At 41.7% G+C, this 22,921-nt stretch overlaps 1 protein-coding gene across 8 annotated transcripts in view; it reads right to left on the minus strand.

The window, feature by feature from the left end:
• Positions 1-22,921, minus strand: part of LOC115788621 (uncharacterized) — a 49,549-nt gene that overhangs the window by 16,061 nt on the left and 10,567 nt on the right. For all 8 annotated transcript variants that reach the window (XM_030741727.1, XM_030741729.1, XM_030741728.1 and 5 more), the window contains exons 2-22: positions 15,586-15,654; positions 15,155-15,179; positions 15,014-15,031; positions 14,731-14,799; positions 13,054-13,190; positions 12,829-12,945; positions 10,920-10,977; positions 10,789-10,836; positions 10,462-10,530; positions 10,157-10,296; positions 6,706-6,837; positions 6,561-6,618; positions 6,392-6,460; positions 6,065-6,150; positions 5,761-5,829; positions 5,632-5,653; positions 5,485-5,511; positions 5,283-5,348; positions 5,062-5,201; positions 3,767-3,886; positions 1,580-1,637 (exon numbers count right to left, since the gene is read on the minus strand). In XM_030741727.1, coding sequence (XP_030597587.1) covers positions 1,580-1,637; positions 3,767-3,886; positions 5,062-5,201; positions 5,283-5,348; positions 5,485-5,511; positions 5,632-5,653; positions 5,761-5,829; positions 6,065-6,150; positions 6,392-6,460; positions 6,561-6,618; positions 6,706-6,837; positions 10,157-10,296; positions 10,462-10,530; positions 10,789-10,836; positions 10,920-10,977; positions 12,829-12,945; positions 13,054-13,190; positions 14,731-14,799; positions 15,014-15,031; positions 15,155-15,179; positions 15,586-15,654 — 1,597 coding nt within the window. The remainder of the gene's footprint in view (positions 1-1,579; positions 1,638-3,766; positions 3,887-5,061; positions 5,202-5,282; positions 5,349-5,484; positions 5,512-5,631; positions 5,654-5,760; positions 5,830-6,064; positions 6,151-6,391; positions 6,461-6,560; positions 6,619-6,705; positions 6,838-10,156; positions 10,297-10,461; positions 10,531-10,788; positions 10,837-10,919; positions 10,978-12,828; positions 12,946-13,053; positions 13,191-14,730; positions 14,800-15,013; positions 15,032-15,154; positions 15,180-15,585; positions 15,655-22,921) is intronic.

Here is a 22,921-nt window from a genome sequence, read left to right on the forward strand (position 1 = left end):
CAAAGCGAGGCAAGTCTTCTTTTACCAAGAGACCCTTTCAGAAATGAACTCAGTTGGTCTACAGAGTAACTATCCCTCAAACTCTCCTGTGCAGAGACTCAGTCCCCTCACAGTATGCAAATGAACAGCTCCCTTGGGCTTACTACTAATTGCCAGTGTTACATTCACATCCTCTTGTCACTGGAGGCATCATGTTTTCACCCACCCACTACCCCGGTTTATAAATAAAATTCAAAAAGTTTCCTGTTCTTGAGTCTTAAGTAATAAGTTTCATAATCTCCATAAAAGGAGTAGTTTTTCCAGAACAGAGTACTTTTTGGGGGTCAGGACCACTACATCTCAGCTTTTCACACATGGTCTTGCTCAAATCAGATTACACAGTTCAGCTTAACACCTGGATTATGCAACATAAGAAAATGTAATTGATTACATATTTACTGGGAAAGGATACTTCGTGTACTATACTGTAATGTGCATTTCAGTATGGATTAGGTTCTCTCTAAACACTTCAGTCTATAAACACTTGATTTCTGCAGTGCTGCACTCATAGTTGTAGTACTGTGAGGTCCTCTCATCTTGAGATTCATAACGACTACTGAAATACCAAGACTCTTCCCTGATTAGAGTTTGGCTGGACAGCCATGTCTTGGAAGATTGTTGGTGGTTCCCAAACCCTTTGAGTTATTGTGTTCTTGGGCATCTTCAGTGCTACTGTGTATAAACTTTACTTTCCTAATGTTCTGCCCAAATCCAATAGATTTAGTTAGAGGCAGGTGGAAGTTGGAGAGGTACCTCAAGGAACACTGAAAGAACTGTCACTGAATGCTGTTTGTAGATTTAGGAGTACACAACCAGACCAGCAATTATGCAAAGCAAGATAAAATCAGGAAACAGGTCTCATGGCTTCTCTCAGCTCTGGAATGTGATTATGCCCCTGATGTTTCAGTTCCTGGAACAGCCTTGGGGAATAGAGCAACTTCAAGGTAGCAACAGTGCACTATGTTTTAGTCTTATGAATAATTGTGCCCTAAGCCAAGTCGTTCACATTATACAATAAGCGTGTGTGCGTGTTTTTAATACTCAATTTTCCTCAACACAAAACAAGGGCCTTTTGTGTGTTAAACAAATGTGTTAAGCACTACACTACTACACTGCCTCCTTGCTGACTCCAATAATGGCCATAATTTACAAGACGAACTCCATTTTTTAGTCAGTATGACCTAAAACCAGTGAGTGATCAGGAAAGTATGACTGGGATCAAAAGGCAGGAGAGCTGAAAGCTATTTTCCCATAGATTTCTATAAAACTGGATGTCTTTAGTAACCATTGGAATTGTCCCCTGCTGGGCATTTAAAGGAATGCAGCTTTCAAAACATTTCCTTAATAGATTTCTGTTAAACAACACTGAGTAGTCATCAAGCTCATCCTGAGCTAGGAAAAAAAAAGTTGTTTGTGTTCCTACAAAACACAAAAAGTACACAGTGGTCAGAGTTGACTTTACTGTGTCACATTTCTGCTTTATTACAATGTCTTGTAATAACAAAACTAAAGAGGAAACATTTAGAGAGTCTCTTCTTACCGTCTCCAAAAGTAGGACGGGTGATCCTACCATATACTGAGAATGGAATATCAAGAACCTGACAAAATATAAAAATCTCAATTAGCAATGATGAAAAAAATAAAGTCTGCAGGAAATGATTATTTTTTACACTGAGGCCATTTAGAGGTACATTTTTCAAAATGGGGATTTTCCACTTTCATTTTGAAAAATTGAAAGTGGAACTCCTCCCACACCTCCAAAACTCGGGTGTGGGAGGAGTTCGGTGAGGCTATGGAAAAAGACTTTTCGGACGGCATCGAAGCGATTCTGGCAAACCGTCAGGCGACTCAGGAGGGGAAAGCAGTGCTTCACTCACACTGTTTATAGTGCGGGGGGGGTGCTGCTGACTTCAACTGAGGCTATAGTCGGACGGTGGAAGGAATACTTCGAGGACCTTCTGAATCCCACTGACACGCCTTCTGTAGTGGAAGCAGAGTCTGGGGATGAGGGGGATGACTTGACCATCACTGGGGGTGAGGTCACTGAGGTAGATAAAAAACTCCTTGGTGGCAGAGCCCCTGGGGTGGACGAGATTCGCCCTGAGTTCCTGAAGGCTCTGGATGTTGTAGGGCTGTCTTGGTTGACACGCCTCTGCAACATCGCGTGGAGATCTGGGGCAGTGCCATTGGATTGGCAGACCGGGGTGGTGGTCCCCATCTTTAAGAAGGGAGACCGGAGGGTGTGCTCCAACTTCCGGGGGATCACACTACTCAGCCTCCCCGGTAAGGTCTATGCCAGGGTGCTGGAAAGGAGGGTGCGTCCGTTAGTCGAACCTCGGATTCAGGAGGAACAATGCGGTTTTCGTCCTGGTCGTGGAACTCTGGACCAGCTCTTTATCCTCTCAAGGATATTCGAGTGTGCGTGGGAGTTTGCCCAACCAGTCTACATGTGCTTTGTGGACTTGGAGAAGGCATTCGACCACGTCCCTTGGGGTGTCCTTTGGGAGGTTCTGCGGGAGTATGGGGTGTCTGGCCCATTGTTGCGGGCCATTCAGTCCTAGTACAACCACAGTGAGAGCTTGGTCCGTATAGCCGGTAATAAGTCGGATTCGTTTCCTGTGGGTGTTGGACTCAGTCAGGGCTGCCCTTTGTCAACGATTCTGTTCATTATTTTTATGGACAGAATTTCTAGGCGTAGCCAGGTGGCGGAAGGCTTCTTCCTTGATGGCCTCAGAGTCTCATCTCTGCTTTTTGCAGATGATGCGGTTCTGTTGGCTTCATCGGGGGGGGCCTCCAGCTCGCAGTGGAACGGTTCGCAGCCGAGTGTGAAGCGGCCGGCATGAGAATCAGCACCTCTAAGTCTGAGGCCATGGTCCTCAGCCGGAAAAGGGTGGAGTGCCATCTCCGGCTCAGGAACGAGTTCTTGCCTCAAGTGGAGGAGTTTAAGTATCTCGGGGTCTTGTTCACGAGTGATGGGAGAAGGGAACGGGAGATGGACAGGCGGATCGGGGCTGCTTCTGCAGTGATGCGGACGCTGCACCGGTCCGTCGTGGTGAAGAGGGAGCTTAGCGTAAAAGCGAGGCTCTCGATTTACCGGTCGATCTACGTTCCTACCCTCACCTATGGTCACGAGCTTTGGGTAGTGACCGAAAGAATAAGATCGCGAATACAAGCGGCAGAAATGAGTTTCCTTCGAAGGGTGGCTGGCCTCTCCCTTAGAGATAAGGTGAGGAGTGCGACCATCCGGGAGGGGCTCGGAGTAGAGCCGCTGCTCCTCCACATCGAAAGGAGCCAGTTGAGGTGGCTCGGGCATCTGATTAGGATGCCTCCTGGCCGCCTCCTGGGTGAGGTGTTCCGGGCATGTCCCACCGGGAAGAGGCCCCGTGGTAGACCCAGGACACGCTGGAGAGATTATGTATCTCGGCTGGCCTGGGAACGCCTTGGGGTCCCTCCGGATGAGCTGGAGGAGGTGGCTGGGGAGAGGGAAGCCTGGGCTTCTCTGCTTAGGCTTCTGCCCCCGCGACCCGGCCCCGGATAAGCGGAAGAAAATGGATGGATGGATGGATTTTGAAAAATCTCTGCATCCACATGAAAGCAGGTCAGGTGACGTTACAGCGGTAACCTATAGAAATGTTGCCCAAATCCCTAATTTCCTTTGGGATCAATAAAGTATCAATCACCCCCAGTGCTGGGACCCCCCAGCACGGTTCATTAATTAGCATTTTACCTTCAGAACGATCTCTGTTGGTCTTCTTTCCTTCTCTTCTTCCCATGCCTCTGACCTTAGTACTTGATCATCCTGCAATTTCTCCCAGCCAAACGGCAGCCGCCAGGGATTCTCAAACAGCTAAGAGTAGAAGACAAAAGTCACTCATTACAAATTACAGTATGTTTCAATCACCTGCAGCTCATGTGTTTAAAACAGTAGTTGTGACCAGCTAATGCTGTTCTTTTCCCCCTACGGTATGTTAAGTAGATGCAGTAATTTAAATACAGCCTATAAGGCAGAGGCTCTATAGTGAAGTGGTTTTTACATGTGCCTAATAAGTGAGAGCTTCCTGGTTTGATCCCAGAAGATCCTGGGGGTGTTCATCAGGAAAGGCATCTGGCATAAATTTCTGCCAAATGAACGATGTGGAGCTATGTACTGTGGTGACCACTTGTAAATAAGGGTAGTTGAAAGTAGCTTTATATATGGCAAAAAACTCTTTTCAACTCAAATGAATTTGTAAGTCAATATTTGGTATGATCACATTTATTCTTCAGCACAGTTGTTTTAGGTAAACTTTGTGAATTCTTCCAGCGGTCTTCAGGAATAGTTCTCCAGGCGTCTTAAAGGACATTCAAAGCTCTTCTTTTTATGTTGGCTGCCTTTTATTCTGTTCTGTCATGATGATCCCACAATGCTTCAATAATGTTGAGGGCCAGTGCTGGAGACGCCAACCCATGACTGATGGTGTTCCATTGTGTATTTTTCTATCCAGGTATACTTTGACTGCACAAGCAGTGTGTTTGGGATCATTGACATGCTGAAAAAAGATGAAGCTGTTGCCAATCAAGACACTTTCTAGATGGTCTTACATGGTGGATCAGTTTCTAATGGTACTTTTCTGCATTCATAATGCCATCAATGTTGACCCAAACACCACAGGCTGAAATACAGCCCCAAACCATGACTTCCACTGAGACCATTATTGACGAGGCTTCAGTGAACAGTAGATGGTCACCTGAAGGGCCAGATGCACATCTCATGTCCTGTGTCTGGCATTTATTAGCTCCCCCCACCCCCACCCCACAGACATGACTTCCAGTTTTTTGGGGGTTTTTTGTTTAGGCCTGCCACTTATGTTATCCTCCAATTGTGACACCAGTACGTGAAAAGTCCTACACCTGGCAGTCTAAATGTCTTTGTGGTACCTTGACATGCAGAGCTGCGCTGGAGAAACAGCAGAAACAAAATCTACAGCTACGTCACTGAGGCTGATACAAACCATATCAGTAATCAATAACTCAAAATCTCACCAGTGTGTGTACGACATGTTTTCGTGACAGTAAGTGTAGCTCGAGGAAGGCCTGACAGACACACTCTTGACAAGCAAAGCACAAGTAAAAAGGCTCTGCTTCAACTTGAGTGGTAATACAGGACACAATCAAGGCTGTGCCTAAAATAAAAACAAAAGCAAATTAAATTATATACAATATTTTTCAAATTGACAGAACAAAAATACTGTGAGCAAACTTACCAATGACTGGTTGTTTTTTCTTCAAGCCCTCCATGACATACGAGTGTATGTTGAGATAAAATGGAGCTGTGATAAAGACAAAGAATTGACTAAATGAGAACCATGTGTGACTTTTCTAAAATACAAAAACATAAATGTGTGACCACAATTAGTTCTGTGATATCAAAATACTAAACAAATATTTAACAAAACTACAGTATACCTTTCATATAGGTTTCAGATCCTTCAGCTGTAGGTGGGAGAAAAAAAAAAAAAAAAAAAAAAAAGTTAAACAAGTTCAATTAATTTAGATGAGCTTATTACACAAATTCTGACCAAAAAAAACAAAACAAAACAAAAAACACTGTACCGTCAAAGATTTTCCACATCATCTGGGTAAGAACAAAAAGGAAGAGTTTTAACTACAGCTTAAAGATTTTTCCATAACAGCATTAACAACACTTGAAACATTCTGATGAAATCAGAACATTAAAGCTACCTTCTGGTGGCTCGCTTTTGACAGATGTCTGACATAATGGGCGATGTTTTCAAGAGTCATTCTGCAGTCCTGTTGCAAAGACAAAAAGCTCTTCAGGAGGTCATTGCAAAAAAAAAAAAAAAAAAAAACAAAACTGGGGGAGGAAGCTGAGAGAACCCACACAACATGCAGATTCCACACAGAAAGGTCAGGGGCAAGGTGAATTCAAAATAAGGACCTTCTTGCTGTGAGGCAACAGTGCTAACCACGGTGCCACCATGCTGCCCCACATTCAGGCTATTGCAGTCAAAATAAAATTCATCACCTGACAAAGTACTTTGCACCGTGGATTGTATGGCAGCATCTTTGCAGGTTTCATTGCAGGTGCAAGCTGCTTTTTGTCAGCACAAACTTTAAAAAAAAAAAAAAAAAAAAAAAAGAAAGTTTAGTTTTATATTTTTGCAATGAAATGAAAAAAACATTTCAAATGTTTTAAAGCAGTTAAAAGACCTTTAATAAACCTTTTTTTCCCCCGTCATTTTTTATACTAAAAGGAATTTTTTTAAAGTATAAAGTAGCTCTTTGAAAGACATTTCTACCATTTTTACACAATGCAATAAAAATATAAAGTTCACACTAATGCAATACGTACCCAACTTCTTCCCTGGTTTGACAGCTGCTTTCAGGCTGCACTTCTTGATTGATTCCAGTGTCTTCAAAGCTAAAAGACCAATCAGTAAAATATTACTCTACACTTCACTCAAGTTCCAGTTCATGCAGATGAATAAAACCTAAACCAAGGTTTAAAAATGGACACTAACCTTCTGCATAGCTTTTGAAATTTACTGACTTGAATTCAGCGGGCTCCAGGCTCACTTGCTGTGACAGAAAGTCATATTTTCATATGAATACAAATTAATGCATTTTCATTTGAAAAGCCTGAATATAAAAGTTACATATAGCTACCTTCATATCAGTAATTGCAGTTCCATGCATCGCCTCTGCTTGCTTTGAGAAGTCAAGAATCATGGATTCAAAGGCAGGGGTGTACTCCCTATAGCATTCTTTTGACAACAGTGTAGACGGATGCCACATTTTCTGCACAGAAACAAATTCAAAGTAATTTTTATTTTTTCCCCCTCACTACAGAGATAAACACTACTTCATTATCAGCAAACTTGGGCATTCCTAAATCCAGTTACAGACAGACAGTCTTATACTTCCCAGTTATGGATTAAGCATGGTCCTAGACTAAAAGGAAAAAAAAAAAACAAAAAAAAAAACAATGAAGACCACAATAGGAAAAAGTATTTAGTCCAGGATTAGGCATAATCCCTGTACTGGAAACTGGGCCTAAGTGTACAGTCACATTAAAGAAAAATATGAGTGCATCAAATGGAAATGGAAATGGATCCCCCCCCCCATCTTATCTGCACAACAAAATACTGGATGCTCTTTGAAACAGTGCATTCAGGTTAATGTGATAAACTCAAACAGGCTAATTGTAAAGCCATTTTTCTCTCACACACTCACAAAAGATCAGTCATATGGTAAAAGTGACACATCTGACACCTTCAAATCCATAAAATTAGAAAATAAGGTTTCTGATGATGGAGCAATTATTAAAAACTTGACAGTAGGAAATTATCTACCTCTGCCATCTAGAGTCTGTTGTTCGATATACTATTGGAGCATCTGGTGTCACGCTAACACCTAAAGAGTTCTCCGATGCCTTAAGAAAAATAAAGCAATTAAAAAAAAAAAAAAAAAAAAAAAAAAAAAAAAAAAAAAAGTGTATTCTTGAGTGTGTGGAGCCTGTCCCAGCTGTCACTGGCAGGCCCTTGACAGGTCACCAGTCCATCACAAAGCTAATACACTCAAACTAGCCAACAAGCAAACCCACGCATGCACCTAAAGAACAAAATACAAACCATGCTCCAGCCGACCGGTGGATTCTTGCTATGTAGCAACAGTTTTCTCTCTCTCGCTCTCATGTCCCTGCTACAGTATATCAATTCACTGAGAGCAAAGTAATTTAGAAGTGGCTGAGGTTTTAAACTATAGCCCATTTTGCTACAGCTGGCTGCCACAGCACATTTGGCCCAGGAGCAAACCGATGCAAAACCTCAAAATTTCATTACAAGATCTGAAAGCAACTCAAAGTCCTTGCCTCCACATCAGAAATAGGGTGCACAAATTTGATTTGTAAAGGAGGCATGCCAAAGAAGCCTTTGTCCTTCAAAAGGGTCATCAGGAACAAAACTATAGTTTGCCAATGAACATAAGCAAAATAGACAAATCAGAGTTTGTTAGCAACCATCTTTGCTACCCTCTCTGCTTCTTGCCCCTTCTTGTTGTTGAAAAATCAGAGCCCTACATAAAGACGTTCCTCAAAATGGAGGTCAGTGACAGTATCACACTCTGGACCCAGGTGGAGGTTGGCCTCATGGGACGACACTTGCGGTCATCAGGTTCTGTGTCTGACAATGCTGGGGATAAGTGAAAGCTGCATCAGGAGCAGGCAAAATTTGGGCCCACCCTGGGAGGGACACAAAAAGGAGAAAAGCTCCCCGACTTAGGAACAGATGAAGCATTGTTCAGGGTGCTAGGCAGCATGGCACTTGGCAACTGAGAGGCAAGATGTAAAGAAGACAATCTCATTCAGGAGGTTTAGTGCAAATTGCTAGAAGCATTCCCCACACAGCTGATTCCTGGGAATTATGAAGGGAAGCTGACAGGTTCTTTCCAAGCTGAACAGATGACTCACTGGAAGCTAGCAGGCTTTAGACCAATAAAGTGGAGGCTAGCGGTCCTCGCAGGCTGAGAGCTACCGGGCTCAGAAATTTGATCAGGCAGGGAGCTAGCAGTCCAGTGGCTGAACAACTCAGGAATAAGTTGGGTTGAGAATCACTGGAGAAATCCAAAATGTTCTCCAAGGTACTGCTGAGATGATCAGCCACATGTGGACATTCCAAAAAACCTAGGCTTAGAGCAAATTAATAAAACAAAGCTTCACTTTGTACTGAATATCTTCAGGGCTGTTATGGCTAGAGAGGAAACTTCTCCTTGAGGACCTCACCTCCTTGGGTTTCTCCAGGGGCAGACTAGCGTCTGCTGGATCCATTGTTGGCCAGATTGTTCTGTGACCAGTTCAGTGCAAAGAGGAGATGATTTGCATGCATTATCAGAAGGAGTTTAAAAAACAAAAAGTGAGCTTCATTTATAGAAAGCTGATACAACAACCAGTCGGTCAAATAAAACATAGTGAGTGAGCCAAAGGGGGGAAAAAAAACAAATCCACAAAGAAAACCAACACCGCACAGGTATATACAAGGGGGGAAAATAAAAAAAACCTGAACCAGGAATGGCTGGAAAGCTTGCGTACGGAGACATACACAGACAATCTGGCAAATGAGCTGTGGCAACAAAAGACTATAAACAGTGTGGACTGATTGGATAATGAACTACATGTGTGAAAAGACACAAAAAAGGCAGGAAGTAACCCAAGTATGGACACAAAAAATAAGTGATTTACAAAATAAAACAGGAAGTCACTTAATGTGGCAAAAATGAATGAACCAACCATAAATAAAACCCTAAGTCAAGGATCCTCACATCCAGACCTCGAGAGCCGGTGTCCTGCAGGTTTTAGATGTGTCTCTGCTTCGACACACCTGAGTCAAATATAGAAGTCATTAGCAGGACTCTGGAAAACTTGACTGCATACTGAGGAGGTAATTCAGCCATTTGATTCAGGTGTGTTGGATCAAGGACACATCTAAAACCTGCAGGACACAGGTTCTCGAGGCCTGGATGTGAGGATCCCTGCCCTAAGTCAAAGCCTAGATCTGAATCCAAAGCAAACTCGTGTCAAAGAGTGGTGGGAAAGATCAACAAAACACAAGAAGTTATTTCTGATAAAGAGGGTATTACTGGAGTACTTGCTTTTTCCACAGATGAAATTCATATCTATCGATCATGTTGCTGACTGACTGAAGGAGACTAGAGGTGATGTTCAACTGTTCAGCTCAAGGATCAAGAACCACACATTTATTGGTCTAAAAAATATGGAAAAAAAAAAAAAAAAACAACAAACAAAAAAACATAAATGCTGTCATCACCCACCTTGTATGTGTCTATTTGCTTTATGCTGGGACCACTAATTATGCAGTAACTAGAACATACATCAACCTTTCAACTCATAACAAAAAAAAAAAAAATTAATTACTTTTTCTTTTTTATCAAAACTTTACCACCACCACCACCCCCCCCCCCCCCCCCACACACACACACACACACACTCCTGAACTGTACCTATTTGAAAGTCTTTAGATTACAATTCTTCAATCTTACCCAACTAGTAAACTTACAATTAACGTATTAAATTAATATATTCTTTGATGCCATTGCTACTTACAAAATACCAAAAGATGTGGTCAAAGCTCAGGACGTGCTTGATGATCACATGGGCGCCCACTGTTAGGCTGCAGAGCGTGCAGAGATAGTATCTCTTCTCATCTGGTCCGTCACAAATGCACTCAACAAGGTGCTGCATACCTATGAAACCACGGAAAAGGGTAAGAAGGAGAGTGAGGGCAACAATTTATCCAACTCTGCCTCAAAATGAATGTCATGGATAAAATCCTTCCATGGATTCTTAATCATGTCGTTAAATTGATCAAATACATGCATATGACTATTGTTTTGGTAGATGTTACTAACCAAGAAGTGGATGTTTCCTGTTGCTGTCTTTTTGGTATGTCTGGATCGTCAACCTCTCTGACTTGAAAGCTAAAGGGGAAAAATTATTAGACTGAAGAGATCAAACATTGACTAAATGGCAATAAGGGTAAATGTGAAATATGAACACAGACATAGTAAATTGAGGTGTGACACCAAGATAAATGAGTTCGCGCATACAGTATGGTCAACATAAATTGAAAAGTAGTACAGTAAAAGGTGGCAGTTTTTACTCTAGCTCAGCCACTGTTGAAAAAAACGACTTCTAGAGCTCCCCGAGTCTAATCAGTGAGAAAAATGTGCACAAACCTTGAAACAGCTGGAGAAATTTTTCATTTTCACTTAGCGTGAGCATCACTGCAAAGAAGATTCAGATCATTTTCAGTAACATACAATTGAATAAAAGTGTCACACAAAAACTACATGGACAGATCTTATACCTTCAGAGTAAGTGCTCAATTTAAGCTTTTCCAGAAGATTTTTGGGTAAATGCAGCAGCTGCAGAGAGAAAACATGGAGGAAACGTAGATTATTTCCACTGTAATTATAAAATACTTTCCAAAATGGAGACCCTCTCATGATCAATCCTCATTTCTCATGTAAGACATTTTCATACGCCAGACAAAAACATAGGGGTTGATCCTGCTGACAGACAAGCAAGTATCACTAGAGACATTATTAGAAATCAGGAGGGTTATGTGCAGGACATACTCTCAGACCCTTCATTTGGTAGACCCTGCTGGTACTGAGTTAGACCCCCTTTTGCCCTCATAGCTGCATTAATTCTTTGTGGCAGAGATTCAACAAGGTGCTGGAAACATTGCTCAGATTTTGGTCCATATTGACATGATAGCATCACACAGTTGCTGCAGATTGGTTGGTTGAACATCCATGATGTGAACCTCCTGTTCCACCACATCCCAAAGGTGCTCTTTTATTGAGATCTGGTGATTGGAGGTGTTGGATTATAAATGACCATCAAACAGCACTGAGAATCACTCTATGTATTCCCTTCACATGAGCACAGAATGTACTGTATAAATCATATTGTACGTCCTTCACATGAGCACAGAATGAACTGTATAATTCATACTGCACCACACACAAAGTGTGGGAAAGAAACAAGGAGCACTGTGGGTGGGGTTTCCTTGCTTTTGAGTGACACCAGCTGCACATGTTTATGTAACCTTCCTAATAAAAAGTAGCTGGGAGACGTCCCTTTCTCAGAGCATAGACAACTCTGTACTATGCAGACTTGGGCCTTGCTCTCCCAGCTGGTTAAAAAGATACTCACGACTCTTGTGTGTTTTGTTAATAGGTCTCTTCTAAACGGGTCAGAACCCAACAGGAGGCCATTTGAATATAGTGAACTTATGTCAAAAAAAAAAAATGGTTTCTTGAACATAATGTGTTATCCTACTAGAAGCAGCCATCAGAAGATGGGCACACATGTGATCGTGAAAGGGATGGACATGGTCAGCAACAATAAGCTGTGGTGTTTAAATGATGCTTAGTTGTTACTAAGGGGCCCAGAGTATGTCAAAAAAAATTCGCACAACCATCAACCTGACACGCTGACATAAGGCAGGATGGATCACTGCTTTTATGTTGTTTACGCCAAAATCTGACTCTCCAGTCTTCTACTGGTGCACCTGTGCTAATTGTATCCTTAGTTTCCTGTTCTTAGGTGACAAGAGTGGCACCCAGTATGATCTTCTGCTGCTATAACCCATCTGCTTCAAGTTTCATCCATGTTGTGCATTTAGAGATACTCTTCTGCATACTTTGGTTGTAGTGAGTGACTTTTGAGTTACTGATGCCTTCCTATCAGCTTGAAGCAGTCTGGCCATTCTCCTCTGACATCAACAAGGCATTTTCACCCAGAGAACTGCTGTGCACTTGGTATTTTCTCTTTTTTGGACCATTATCTCTGTGAACCCCAGAGATGGTTGTGTGGGAAACTCCAAGTAGATTAGCATTTTATGAAATACTCAGACCAGCCTGTCTGGCATCAACAACCCATGCAATGTTCAAAATAACCTCCGTCACCTTTCTTCCTCATTCTGAGGCTTGATTTGAATTCAGCAGGTCATCTTGATCATGTATAAGATCATGTATATACAAGTATACTGAGTTGCTGTCATGTGACTGGCTGATTTTAGCAGTTGAACAAATGCACCTAATGGTGCATTAGTGGTGAGTGTAGTTCACAATACAAGAATGTTCACTCACACACACCCACACACACACACACACACACACACACACACACACGCCTCGCTTTCCCCTAATCTGGTACAAGAACCATCCTAAATTACCTGCATGCACATATGGCTTACACATTCTCACCTGCAACTCCTCAGGCCCTTTTTGATTTATTTTATTTTTAAATTCAGGTGACAGAAACTCTCTCATGTCCATGTTGGGGATCCAGGAGAAACTCATTGCATCAGGATGCTTGCAGTTCTATCAAAAAGCAAACAAATGAAATATATTTTATTTAGACAGACAGACAGGACAGACAGACAGGACAGACAGACATAAATACTGAGCAACTTTATGTTTGATACTCACAATGTAGTTGCTGTAATGATCAAGAGATGAGAAGTGCTTTAAAATGTCACCAAGCAAACACTTCTCTTCACAGATGTGACACAGGTAAAAAGAAGTCACTGTCTCTGGACTGAAACACAGAGTCACTGCAGACAAGCCTGGAAGAAAGTCCATTTAAAACAGGACGGTTACGTCAAACATAAAACATGCTCCTTTGTTTTAAAGAGACTGATCCGATTCAAATCCACATTCATCTAAGGCCTAAAACACTACTTGAAGCTACAAAGTTCATGCAGTTTTAATAGACCAACAGATACAATGAAAATTCACTTTTTTCCTTTATCCATGATGTCCAGGTGATAAATACTATGTCAGCATATATTTAAAAATATAGTCTAATATACAGTACATGTTTCTCCAATAATACAAAACTTAACATTTAGTTCACTAAAACTGCACAACTGCTGCTACAGCAATGCAAAAGGCAAACAGGTTTAGCAATCAATGACAATTTACTTTTAATACACTGATAAGTGTTTAAAATACTTCACAGACAGTAACAGAAATGATCCATATCTGTATTGTGCTGCACATATAAAGTGTGCCTTGGTCAGCAGTTGAATCTTCTAAGATGTCTCCTGACAAAATTTCTTTCCAGAGAGCACCATCTTTGTCCCATGCCACATGAATTAAAACAGAATAATTAAATGGTGTCTTCAGTTCTTCTGAGAACTCACAACACTCTAATACACAAGAAATCCCACATCACTCTTGAGGATCTTCATATAAAAATCTAACTGAAAATGCCTCAGCCACACAGGCCTAAAGGGAAGCCAGCAGCAACTGCCCACTATGGGTTTGCCCACAGAAAACCCAAATGCGACAACCTTCTAGTCACCCAAGAGATCACCAGGTGGTTTTCAGTGCAGCTTTAAAAATTAATTTTACAGCTGTCAGCAAGCAAGCTCCAGCAACTACTCCCAACTGGTCAATGAATACACATTTCTCCCCAGTGCTTGCCAATCAGTTTTTGGTCTGTGTAACCAGGGCCAAAGAAAATTATTCTTTCAGTTTGAAGGAAATTAGTTTTTATGAAGCTTTAAATATAAATCATAATATGCATTTGATTTTATTAGTCACATTTATTTGCCTGAGAAATCTGTCTTAGACTGGAAAATAAACATAACTGATAAATGGCACAGAAGCTCATAATGTTTGGTGTCATCGGGAACTTGGTGTTCTCACTTGGGTCAGCCAGCTGTTGAAATTCTCTGTTTTCCACATTTTGCTTTGTATAATGATGTAACCAAGACTGATAAGCTGTGACTATATGAAATCCTGAGCTGAAGAAGAGTGTGTGAGTACTTCATGTCACATCCAGTACCCTACTGGGCACGGCGTGCAGTTCTGACCCAGATTAATCTGTAAACTATGTGACAAATGGCTAATTAAATTTAATAATTGGACTCCTTATTCCGTTGTTTTGTGTCATTCCTGTTCGATAAATGAACACACACTAAAAGGCTTAAGCTCATATTTCTTCAAGTTCTACAAGCACATTGAAGACCTGAGACAGGGAGCTTGTAAACAAACTTTGAGCCAGGACTGTTCTTTGTCAAACTACTATTCCTAGAATCAACAGCAAGCTTTGCTGCTTTCCTGTAAATCTGTAACAGAGGGTACTTTAAAACAACTCACCCACAATGGAATATTTGATGTGATGCCTTTCTAATGGATCCACAAAAATGATGTGGGGTACAGCTACGCCTTAAAAAATAAATAAATAAATCGGTGAAAGGAAAACAGATCACTCAACTTTACAGCAATCTTCAACTTCCAATAAATAGATGACTAATACACATCAGGTTTAGTTACTCGTTCTCATGCAAGAATATACACGAGCACACAGTTGACGACACATGCACAACAATACATATACAACAGAAACACTCAACACTAAGAAGGGGGAAAAAAAGCTTACCAACATTCTTGATCTCATCTGAAAAGAGGTTTTTAATTAAATGAAAAAACAAAGAGAAATTAAATGTATAATAAATCAGAGTTAACATGAACACAATTAAATGTACACCAGAGTTACTGTCAAGTAAAAATTGAGAATTACCATTTGGGAAAACTTCTTTCAATTTCTGTAGGTAAAAAACACAGGAAACATGAGTTGGTTTATTACTGCTGATATAAATGTAGCAAAATGTGGGCACTTCTTATGACACCAAACTATAGGTACCTAGGCAACCATCTTGACATAGTCAAACACAGAACTTGTCTACTCACTAAAATTAATTCTCCTTCGTACTTTCTTTAGACAGATAAACACTTTTATGTAGCCATCAACACAGTAACAGATGCTTTTAGCTGGCTGGAACTAGCATTACACAAAAAAAAAAAAAGGTCCCGTCACATTTCTGTACTGGGTTTGGTGAGTTTCATGCAACATAATGGAAACTAGAAAACTGCCCCTCACAATAGACACTGCAAAGCTGCTTAATAAACAGTCATGCCAATAAAAATATGTCCATTAAGTCTAATGCTCACCTGGTAATGTGATTTTGTAATTATATGCTTCTTGAATTGAAACAGCTTGTTAAATCTGCACTGGCAGAACTGTGGGGGGAAAAAAAAGATGCATTGGTGAAACAGGCATTTGCTTGCATGCAAAGAATTTAGCAGGTGATCTATCTAGGGATGCAGACTGCTTCTACAAACATAAAAGAATGGGTCGCTCTCAGTAGCTCAGTGAATTCCTTCGTGGTACTGTGATGGGATGCCACCTGTATAACGAGTCCAGTCGTGAAATTTCTTTGCTACTAAATATTCCACAGGCATCTGTTAGTGGTATTACAACAAAGTAGAAGTGATTAGTGATTGACTGCAGAAATTTGGTGACCTTTGCACATTATGCACTGTGCAAAAGTTGCTGTTATTCACAGAGACCTCCAAACTCCTCGTGGCCTTCAGGTTAGCTCAAGAACAATACATAGAGAGGGATTCATGGAATGGGTTTCCATGGTGGAACAGCTGCACCCAAATCTTACAAAACCAAGCACAATGCAAAGCATCGGATGCAGTGGTGTAAAGCATGCCACCACTGGACTCTAGAGCAGACATCTATGGAGTGAGAATGCAAGCTTCTCCATCTGGTAATCTGATGGACGAGTCTGGGTTTGACAGCTGCTAGGAGAACAGTACTTGTCTGGCATTGTTCCTGCATTGTTCCATGTGTAAAATTTGGTGTGGGGTTGTTTCTCAAAAGTTGGGCTCGGCCCTCTAGTTCTAGTCAAAGCAAATCTTAATGCTTCAGCATACCAAGACATTTTGTACAGTTTCATGCTCCCAACTTTTCGGGAACAGTTTAAGGATGGCCCCTTCCTTTTCCAACATGACTGTGCACCAGTGCCAAAAGCAAGGTCCATAAAGGCATGGATGAACAAATTTGGCGTGGAAGACCTTGACTGGCAGACGACACACTTTTACCTGCCAATTTCACCTGACAGTACATGTTCTATGAGGAACCAGTTGTGTGGAGCTGTGTGGAGGATATCATATCATGGAAGGTAATGGATTTCCTCTAACTGATTGATAAGAAAACATGATTTTTGGCTTTCTATTATTAGATCTATTGTTGCTTCTTTGTCTGCTAATTTGTCCATGGTTAGAAATCTTATGGAATCTATAATCTTATAGATCGTTGAATTTTTATGAGCGAGTAATGCCACGAACAGCCACTTTTACCCTCTTAGAAATATTGCAAAAGTAAAGCTACTTTAATCCTCAAAAGACCCAGAAACAGTAATTCATGCTTTTATCCCTTCTTGAATGGACAAATCTAACTGTTTTTGGGACTAACCCATTCAGCTTTATTATAAAAACAAATGGTCCAAAATGCAGCAGACAGAATTTTTAAACACAGCTAAAGTCCATCTTGTCTCAGAATGTTTCGTTTCTTGTTTTGGCTGTGACCATCCTGACATTTTTCTACTTGAAAGATTAATGAAGCAAATTTCAGACTGCAAATTTTGCTTTAACCCTAATCCTTCCTTGGAAACACGGGGAGTCTCATTTGTGCTGTGGTCTGATTTTCCCCTGGCCAGGGAGTAACTTAACTGGAGGCTCATCTGGGATCTGAACTGGCTCTCAGACTCACGAGAAAATTAAAAATTTTTTGCCGATTTTGGAGCAAGATTATCAATGAATACTGATGAATCTGTGATTCCTCAATATTTTTGGACCTGAATTTGTTCACATTTTTTTCAGACAACTTTAAAGTGCCTCAGACACATACAAAACAATTATGAAGGTCTGGCTGTCTTAGAAAATTTCAAAACAAATGTTTAAACTGAATACTTCTATTACTACTGCCACCTCTTGTAATAGGAAATATAATATAATTATTACTTTTGATCATTTATAGTTTCCCAAAAACACCATAAACCAAAATAAAAATAATGCTGAGAATTACAATTAAATTAAATAAAACTCGACCTAAACAATACTAAATGAAAAGCTGTAGGCTTTAACCTTTTAATTTAAAAATATTATTTTATCTTGAATTACCTTCCATTAAAAATTATATATCCTTGCTGGAAGTCATCATTACAGTCTAATTTCTTAGAACTATCCCAAAGATGCTAGAGAATCTGGATTTCTTCTTCCCCCCCCCAATTGCAGTGAGTTTCTTTATCATATACTCTTGCCTTTTTTTTTTTTTCAGATCAACTCTGATATCCAAACCTTTTTTAACCTGAGCTACAGTATTTCAGGGGAGACTTCACCATTCCTGATATTGTATCCTGAATATTCGTTGTTTTCTTTGTTTGATTTGTTTTTAAATAGTCATTTATGTGGAAATATTTTAGAAAGCTGCACTTTTCTGACACTATTATTTAAGGTTTTTCAGTTGGATTTTCTCCTGAACGAGATTCCAGGAGACCAGCAGTTACTCGAGGGAAAAAAAAAAAAAAAAATCCTTAACCCATCAGCAGGACCGGTATCTGGTCCTATGCACAAGGCAGAAAAGGATGAGCACTGCCAGATCCCTATAAAATCACCTCCAGCAGGCCACTGCTGTGAATGTCTCTCAAACAATCAGAAACAGACTTCATGAGGGTGAACTGAGGGTCTGACATCCTTTAGTGAGCCCTGCACCCACTGCCAAGCAACATGGAGCTAGAGTTGTGCAATATTGACAAAAAATGACATCTGGATATTTTCTGTAATTTTGTCAATAAAGATAATAAACTATATTTTGCACCATTTTAAAAATGTGTTTGTAAGAGTCTTATATTTCTTAAACTTTAAGAAGTGCAAGCTAGTAAAATAAGACTTAAAGGATATTATTAACATCCATCCATTATCTTCCACTTTATCCCTCTAATTGCGGTCACAGAGGTGGGGGGCTGGAGCCAATCCCAGCATCATCGGGCTAAGGCGGGGTACACCATGGACATGTCACCAGTCCATCACACACTCACGCACACATTCACACTTATGGGCAATTTAGAGTGACTGACCGACCTAACATACTTGTCTTCTGGACTGTGGGAGGCAACCGGAGTACCTGGAAGAAACCCACACAGGCACGGGGAGAACATGCAAACTCCACACAGAACGGCCTGGATCGGGAATCGAACCCAGATGGTCTTGCTGTGAGTGAAGATGATCCTCACCTAGGAATTAAATCTAAAGCAGTAGTAGTAGAGGCTGGCGATGTCTGAATTTCTTCCCCTGGCGCAGTGTGTTCACTCATTTCCAGCTTTAGGTGTGTTGTTATACGCACGCGCAGCAGCCTATACTAAAACATGAAGTAGTGAACGCAGGGAGTCGAGGTGTTTGTTTTGTCCCAGTCAGTAGCATACTCCATAACGTCAACTCGCGCATCTTTAACACAGCAATTAAGATATTATCGTAGACAATATATATCACACACCCCTACATGGAGCCCAATTGATATTTGTCATAGAATACCAGAATTGGCAGATCCATCACTGGCACCCTGTGCTTTTCACAGATAACAGAAGTTTCAGTCTGACCATGTGACAGATGTCAAAGGGTCTAGAGAAGCCGTGGTGGTGGGTCAGTGATGGTCTGGGGACACAGATGCACAGACCTCTACATGCTAGGCAAAAGCACCCTAGCACCCAAAAGCCATTAGGTATTGGGATGAAATCTTTTAGGGGAGGAATAAACCCCAACCTAACCATCATTCACATGTTAACAAGATCTTGTTAACCGTTTAACACATTATAGAGTCATTTACACATATTTATCATACTAGTGTTCAACAACAGATTCTGCCTTTCTCCAATGTTTTTTCTTTGGTTTCTATTAGATTAATTGAATAGTCAAAAGTCTGAATTTAGACTCAAGAGTTGAGGAAGGGCCTTTTAGCTGCTCCTTTTTCAGGTAGCTTCGCATGTTTGACTTGGCAGATTTTTAATGCTAAAAACAATCTCCTCCCAGAATTAAACTGGGGATCTTCTGCTTGTTAGGTAAATCTATAAACCACTACCATATGGAGCCACTATTTTGATCTTCAGTACTATCGTACAGCATCTTATGAACCATTTCTGACAGACTCCTAACCAACCCTAAGAGTTAATAGTCTGTTAGGCTTAACATAAAGAAGCACAGTGATACTTTCATCTCAACACTAACATTGGCATGGTGACAATGACGAGCCTATCAGATCAGAGGTATTACTGTATATAAAATATATACGTGGCCACACATACGTATGACATCACCCATTGGACAGGGTTGCCTTCCATGTCCGGTAATTTTCATGTGGATGAAAGACGGTGACATGCTGCAGATGCAGGAAATCAGGAGGGAAAAAAAAAAAAAAAAAAAAAATCCATCCACAGATGTTTTCTAAGGAAGCTATATTTCTAAGCTGACAGCATTTTGTGTTTATTTAAATATGAATAAAATAAATATATAAAGTCAGTTCTCCAGAGGCTAGCCTTTGTGACCACTCAGCTGGATTACTGTGGTGTACTTTATATGGGGCTTAACAGGTCCTCTATTGCTCAGCTACAGCTGGTGCAAAATGCCACTGCCTGTTTTTAAGTGGTGCTCACAAACATGAGCACATTTCACCTATTTTAGCCTAACTCCACTGCCTGTGCATTCATTTTTAATATATATATATAAATAAAACATGAGGTCTAAACAACCTTTAAATTGTTCCTGTTTTTCATGACCTTTCCAGAGATGGGACATAAACATCACATTCCATTCCCATAGGAAATCAAGTAGCCTGTTTTCTGGCTCTCTGGCTTGGTAGTTTCATTGTATGCATTGTATTTGTATAAAGAGTGACTTGTGAAAGACTGCCCACTGGAATTCGCCGACGCCTGAGATGTAGTGATTGCCCCTCTTGCAAAAGAATTAAACTCTTACGAGAGCTGAGTGAGTGTGCCTGATTATTTGAAAATTGAATAAGTTTTCCGACAGGTACACTGATCACTACTTGATTCATCTTATTCAAACATACAGACAAAAGACATTGAAATGTTAGTGGTTAGCATTCGGCCATACCATCTGCCCCAGGAGTTTTCACATGTTATTGTGTTAACTGTTTACATCCCGCCCTCGGCAGACGCTACAGCAGTCTGTGAGGACATTCACACCACCGTCTCTCAGTTGCAGACAGCACATCCGCAGTACTTGATCATCATCTCTGGGGACTTCAACCATGCCGCACCTTCTTCCACTCTCCCTAACTTCACTCAGTATGTTAATTGCCACACAAGGGACAGTAAAACTATAGACCTGTTTGCCAACACAAAAGAGGCTTACAGCTCATGACCTCTACCCCCGCTTGGCCACTCATACCACAACCTGGCCATTCTTCACCCCACCTACAGTCCGAGAAGTCTGGAGAAACATGAAAAAAAAAATCTCTGCCCACTTTGAGGACAATGTAGGAGCCACAGTGCCTGCTGACCAGGGGTGGGCTAACAACCTGAATCTGTTTTTCATTAGATTTGACTCTGGGGCATTGACCACCTCCCCCACCCCTCAGGTCCCATCTACCCCCCTCTGTATGCTGTCTCCCCTCTCTCCTGGTGCAGTGCTATTGTTGCCTGCACTCTCCTCACCTTCACCCACAAGAGAGCACACTGGTTAGCCCAGTGCTGGACCTCCTGCAGTTCGCCTACCAGCCCGGCACCGGAGTGGACGACGCCGTCATCTACCTGCTGCACAGATCACTCTCTCACCTAGAGCAGGCGGGGAACACTGAGGGTCATGTTCTTCTCCAGTGCTTTCAACACTTTCCAGCCTGCACTGATGAGAGGGAAGCTGGAAGGAGCTGGAGTGGACAGGCAGCTGACGGCATGGACCATCGACTACCTCACCAACAGACCACAGTATGTGAGGTGCCATGACTGTATGTCTGATGTGGTAGTCCGCAGCACGGGGGGGGGGGGGGGGGGGGGGGCACACGGTCCTCTCACCCAGTCTGTACACTTCAGACTTCAGGTACAACACACACACCATTGCCACCTACAGAAGTTCTCAGATGATACAGTCATCATCGGATGTGTATCAGATGGAAACGAGGAATACGGGGCGGTCATCAGTGACTGGTGTGAGACCAACGCACTCCAAATCAATGCCAGCAAGATGAAGGAGATGGTCATAGACTTCAGGAGGAAGCCACCCCCCACAACACCGGTGAACATCCAGGGAAAGGACATCGAGACAGTGGTCTCTTACAAGTACCTGGGTGTTCACCTCAACAACAAGCTGGACTGGACTACAAACACAGATGTCCTGTATAAGAAGGACCAGAGTCGACTCCACCTGCTGAGGAGACTGAGGTCCTTCAGTGTCTGCAGGACTTTTTATGACTCAGTGGTAGCATCTGCTCTTTTCTGTGAAGGGCTGCTGTGGGGGGCTGCACCGAAAGGGACCGGAGCAGGGTTAAGCTCTGTGCTGGGATGTCCTCTGGAGTCTGTGATGGTGGTGGGTGAGAAGAGAATGTTAGCAAAGCTGACATCCATCATTGACAACCCCCATCACCCTCTGCATGAGACCGTGGGTGAGCTGAGCAGCTCCTTCAGTCAGAGACTGAAACATCCTCGCTGCAGGAAGGAGCGCTTTCACATATCCCCGTCGTGGGATCATTAAAGTTTTATCTTATCTCTTCTCTTAAAAGCTAAAATCTGTGGTCGAAAGGGTGAAGAAATTGACTGAGGCGAAGCAGTAACTGTTTTGACTATACTGACTGGAGTGTCTTTGAAGCTGCAAATAGTACCCCAAATGACTGACAGTGTTAACATCTTCAGTTTCTGTGAAGAAGAAATTTCTGCCAACCAAACTTTGCACATGTTCGACAATAGCAAACTGACTCACTGTATAATTGAGACACCTTTGCAAAACCAAGGGAGACACATACAGAGATGAGGACAGAGCCCTGCACAGGCAAGCTAGCAACACTGCCAAAGGAGATCAAAGTGGTCAGAAGATATGCTGAAAATGTGAAAGCCAGCTTCTCAGGCAAAGTCTTTGCATCCCTCATCCATTCCAGCCCTATAACAGTTCCCATCCTACCTCTAATAGCTCCCATACTCTATGCACATGAAACTCAGGCCTGATTTAGACTTCTGTGCTAAGTCTTTGCAGGGCTTAACCCTTTATTTACCACAGGCCCGCCTATAGCCCGTTAACTTCAAAGTTGCCGCCGTTTGTAGACTTCCAACAACAGTTACTGTAATAACCCTACACTTTCTCAGCTTTCAGAAACTGTTTGAATCTCTCCAAAAGAACAGTCACGTAATTACAATAATTCAAAGCGCATTTGATCAGACGTCTCAGTGGTTATATGTTCGGCATTAAACAGCTGTTCACAGCAAGTAAGGGCAGG

This window comes from Archocentrus centrarchus, chromosome 11 (assembly GCF_007364275.1).
Source record: "Archocentrus centrarchus isolate MPI-CPG fArcCen1 chromosome 11, fArcCen1, whole genome shotgun sequence".
Lineage (NCBI taxonomy): Eukaryota > Metazoa > Chordata > Actinopteri > Cichliformes > Cichlidae > Archocentrus > Archocentrus centrarchus.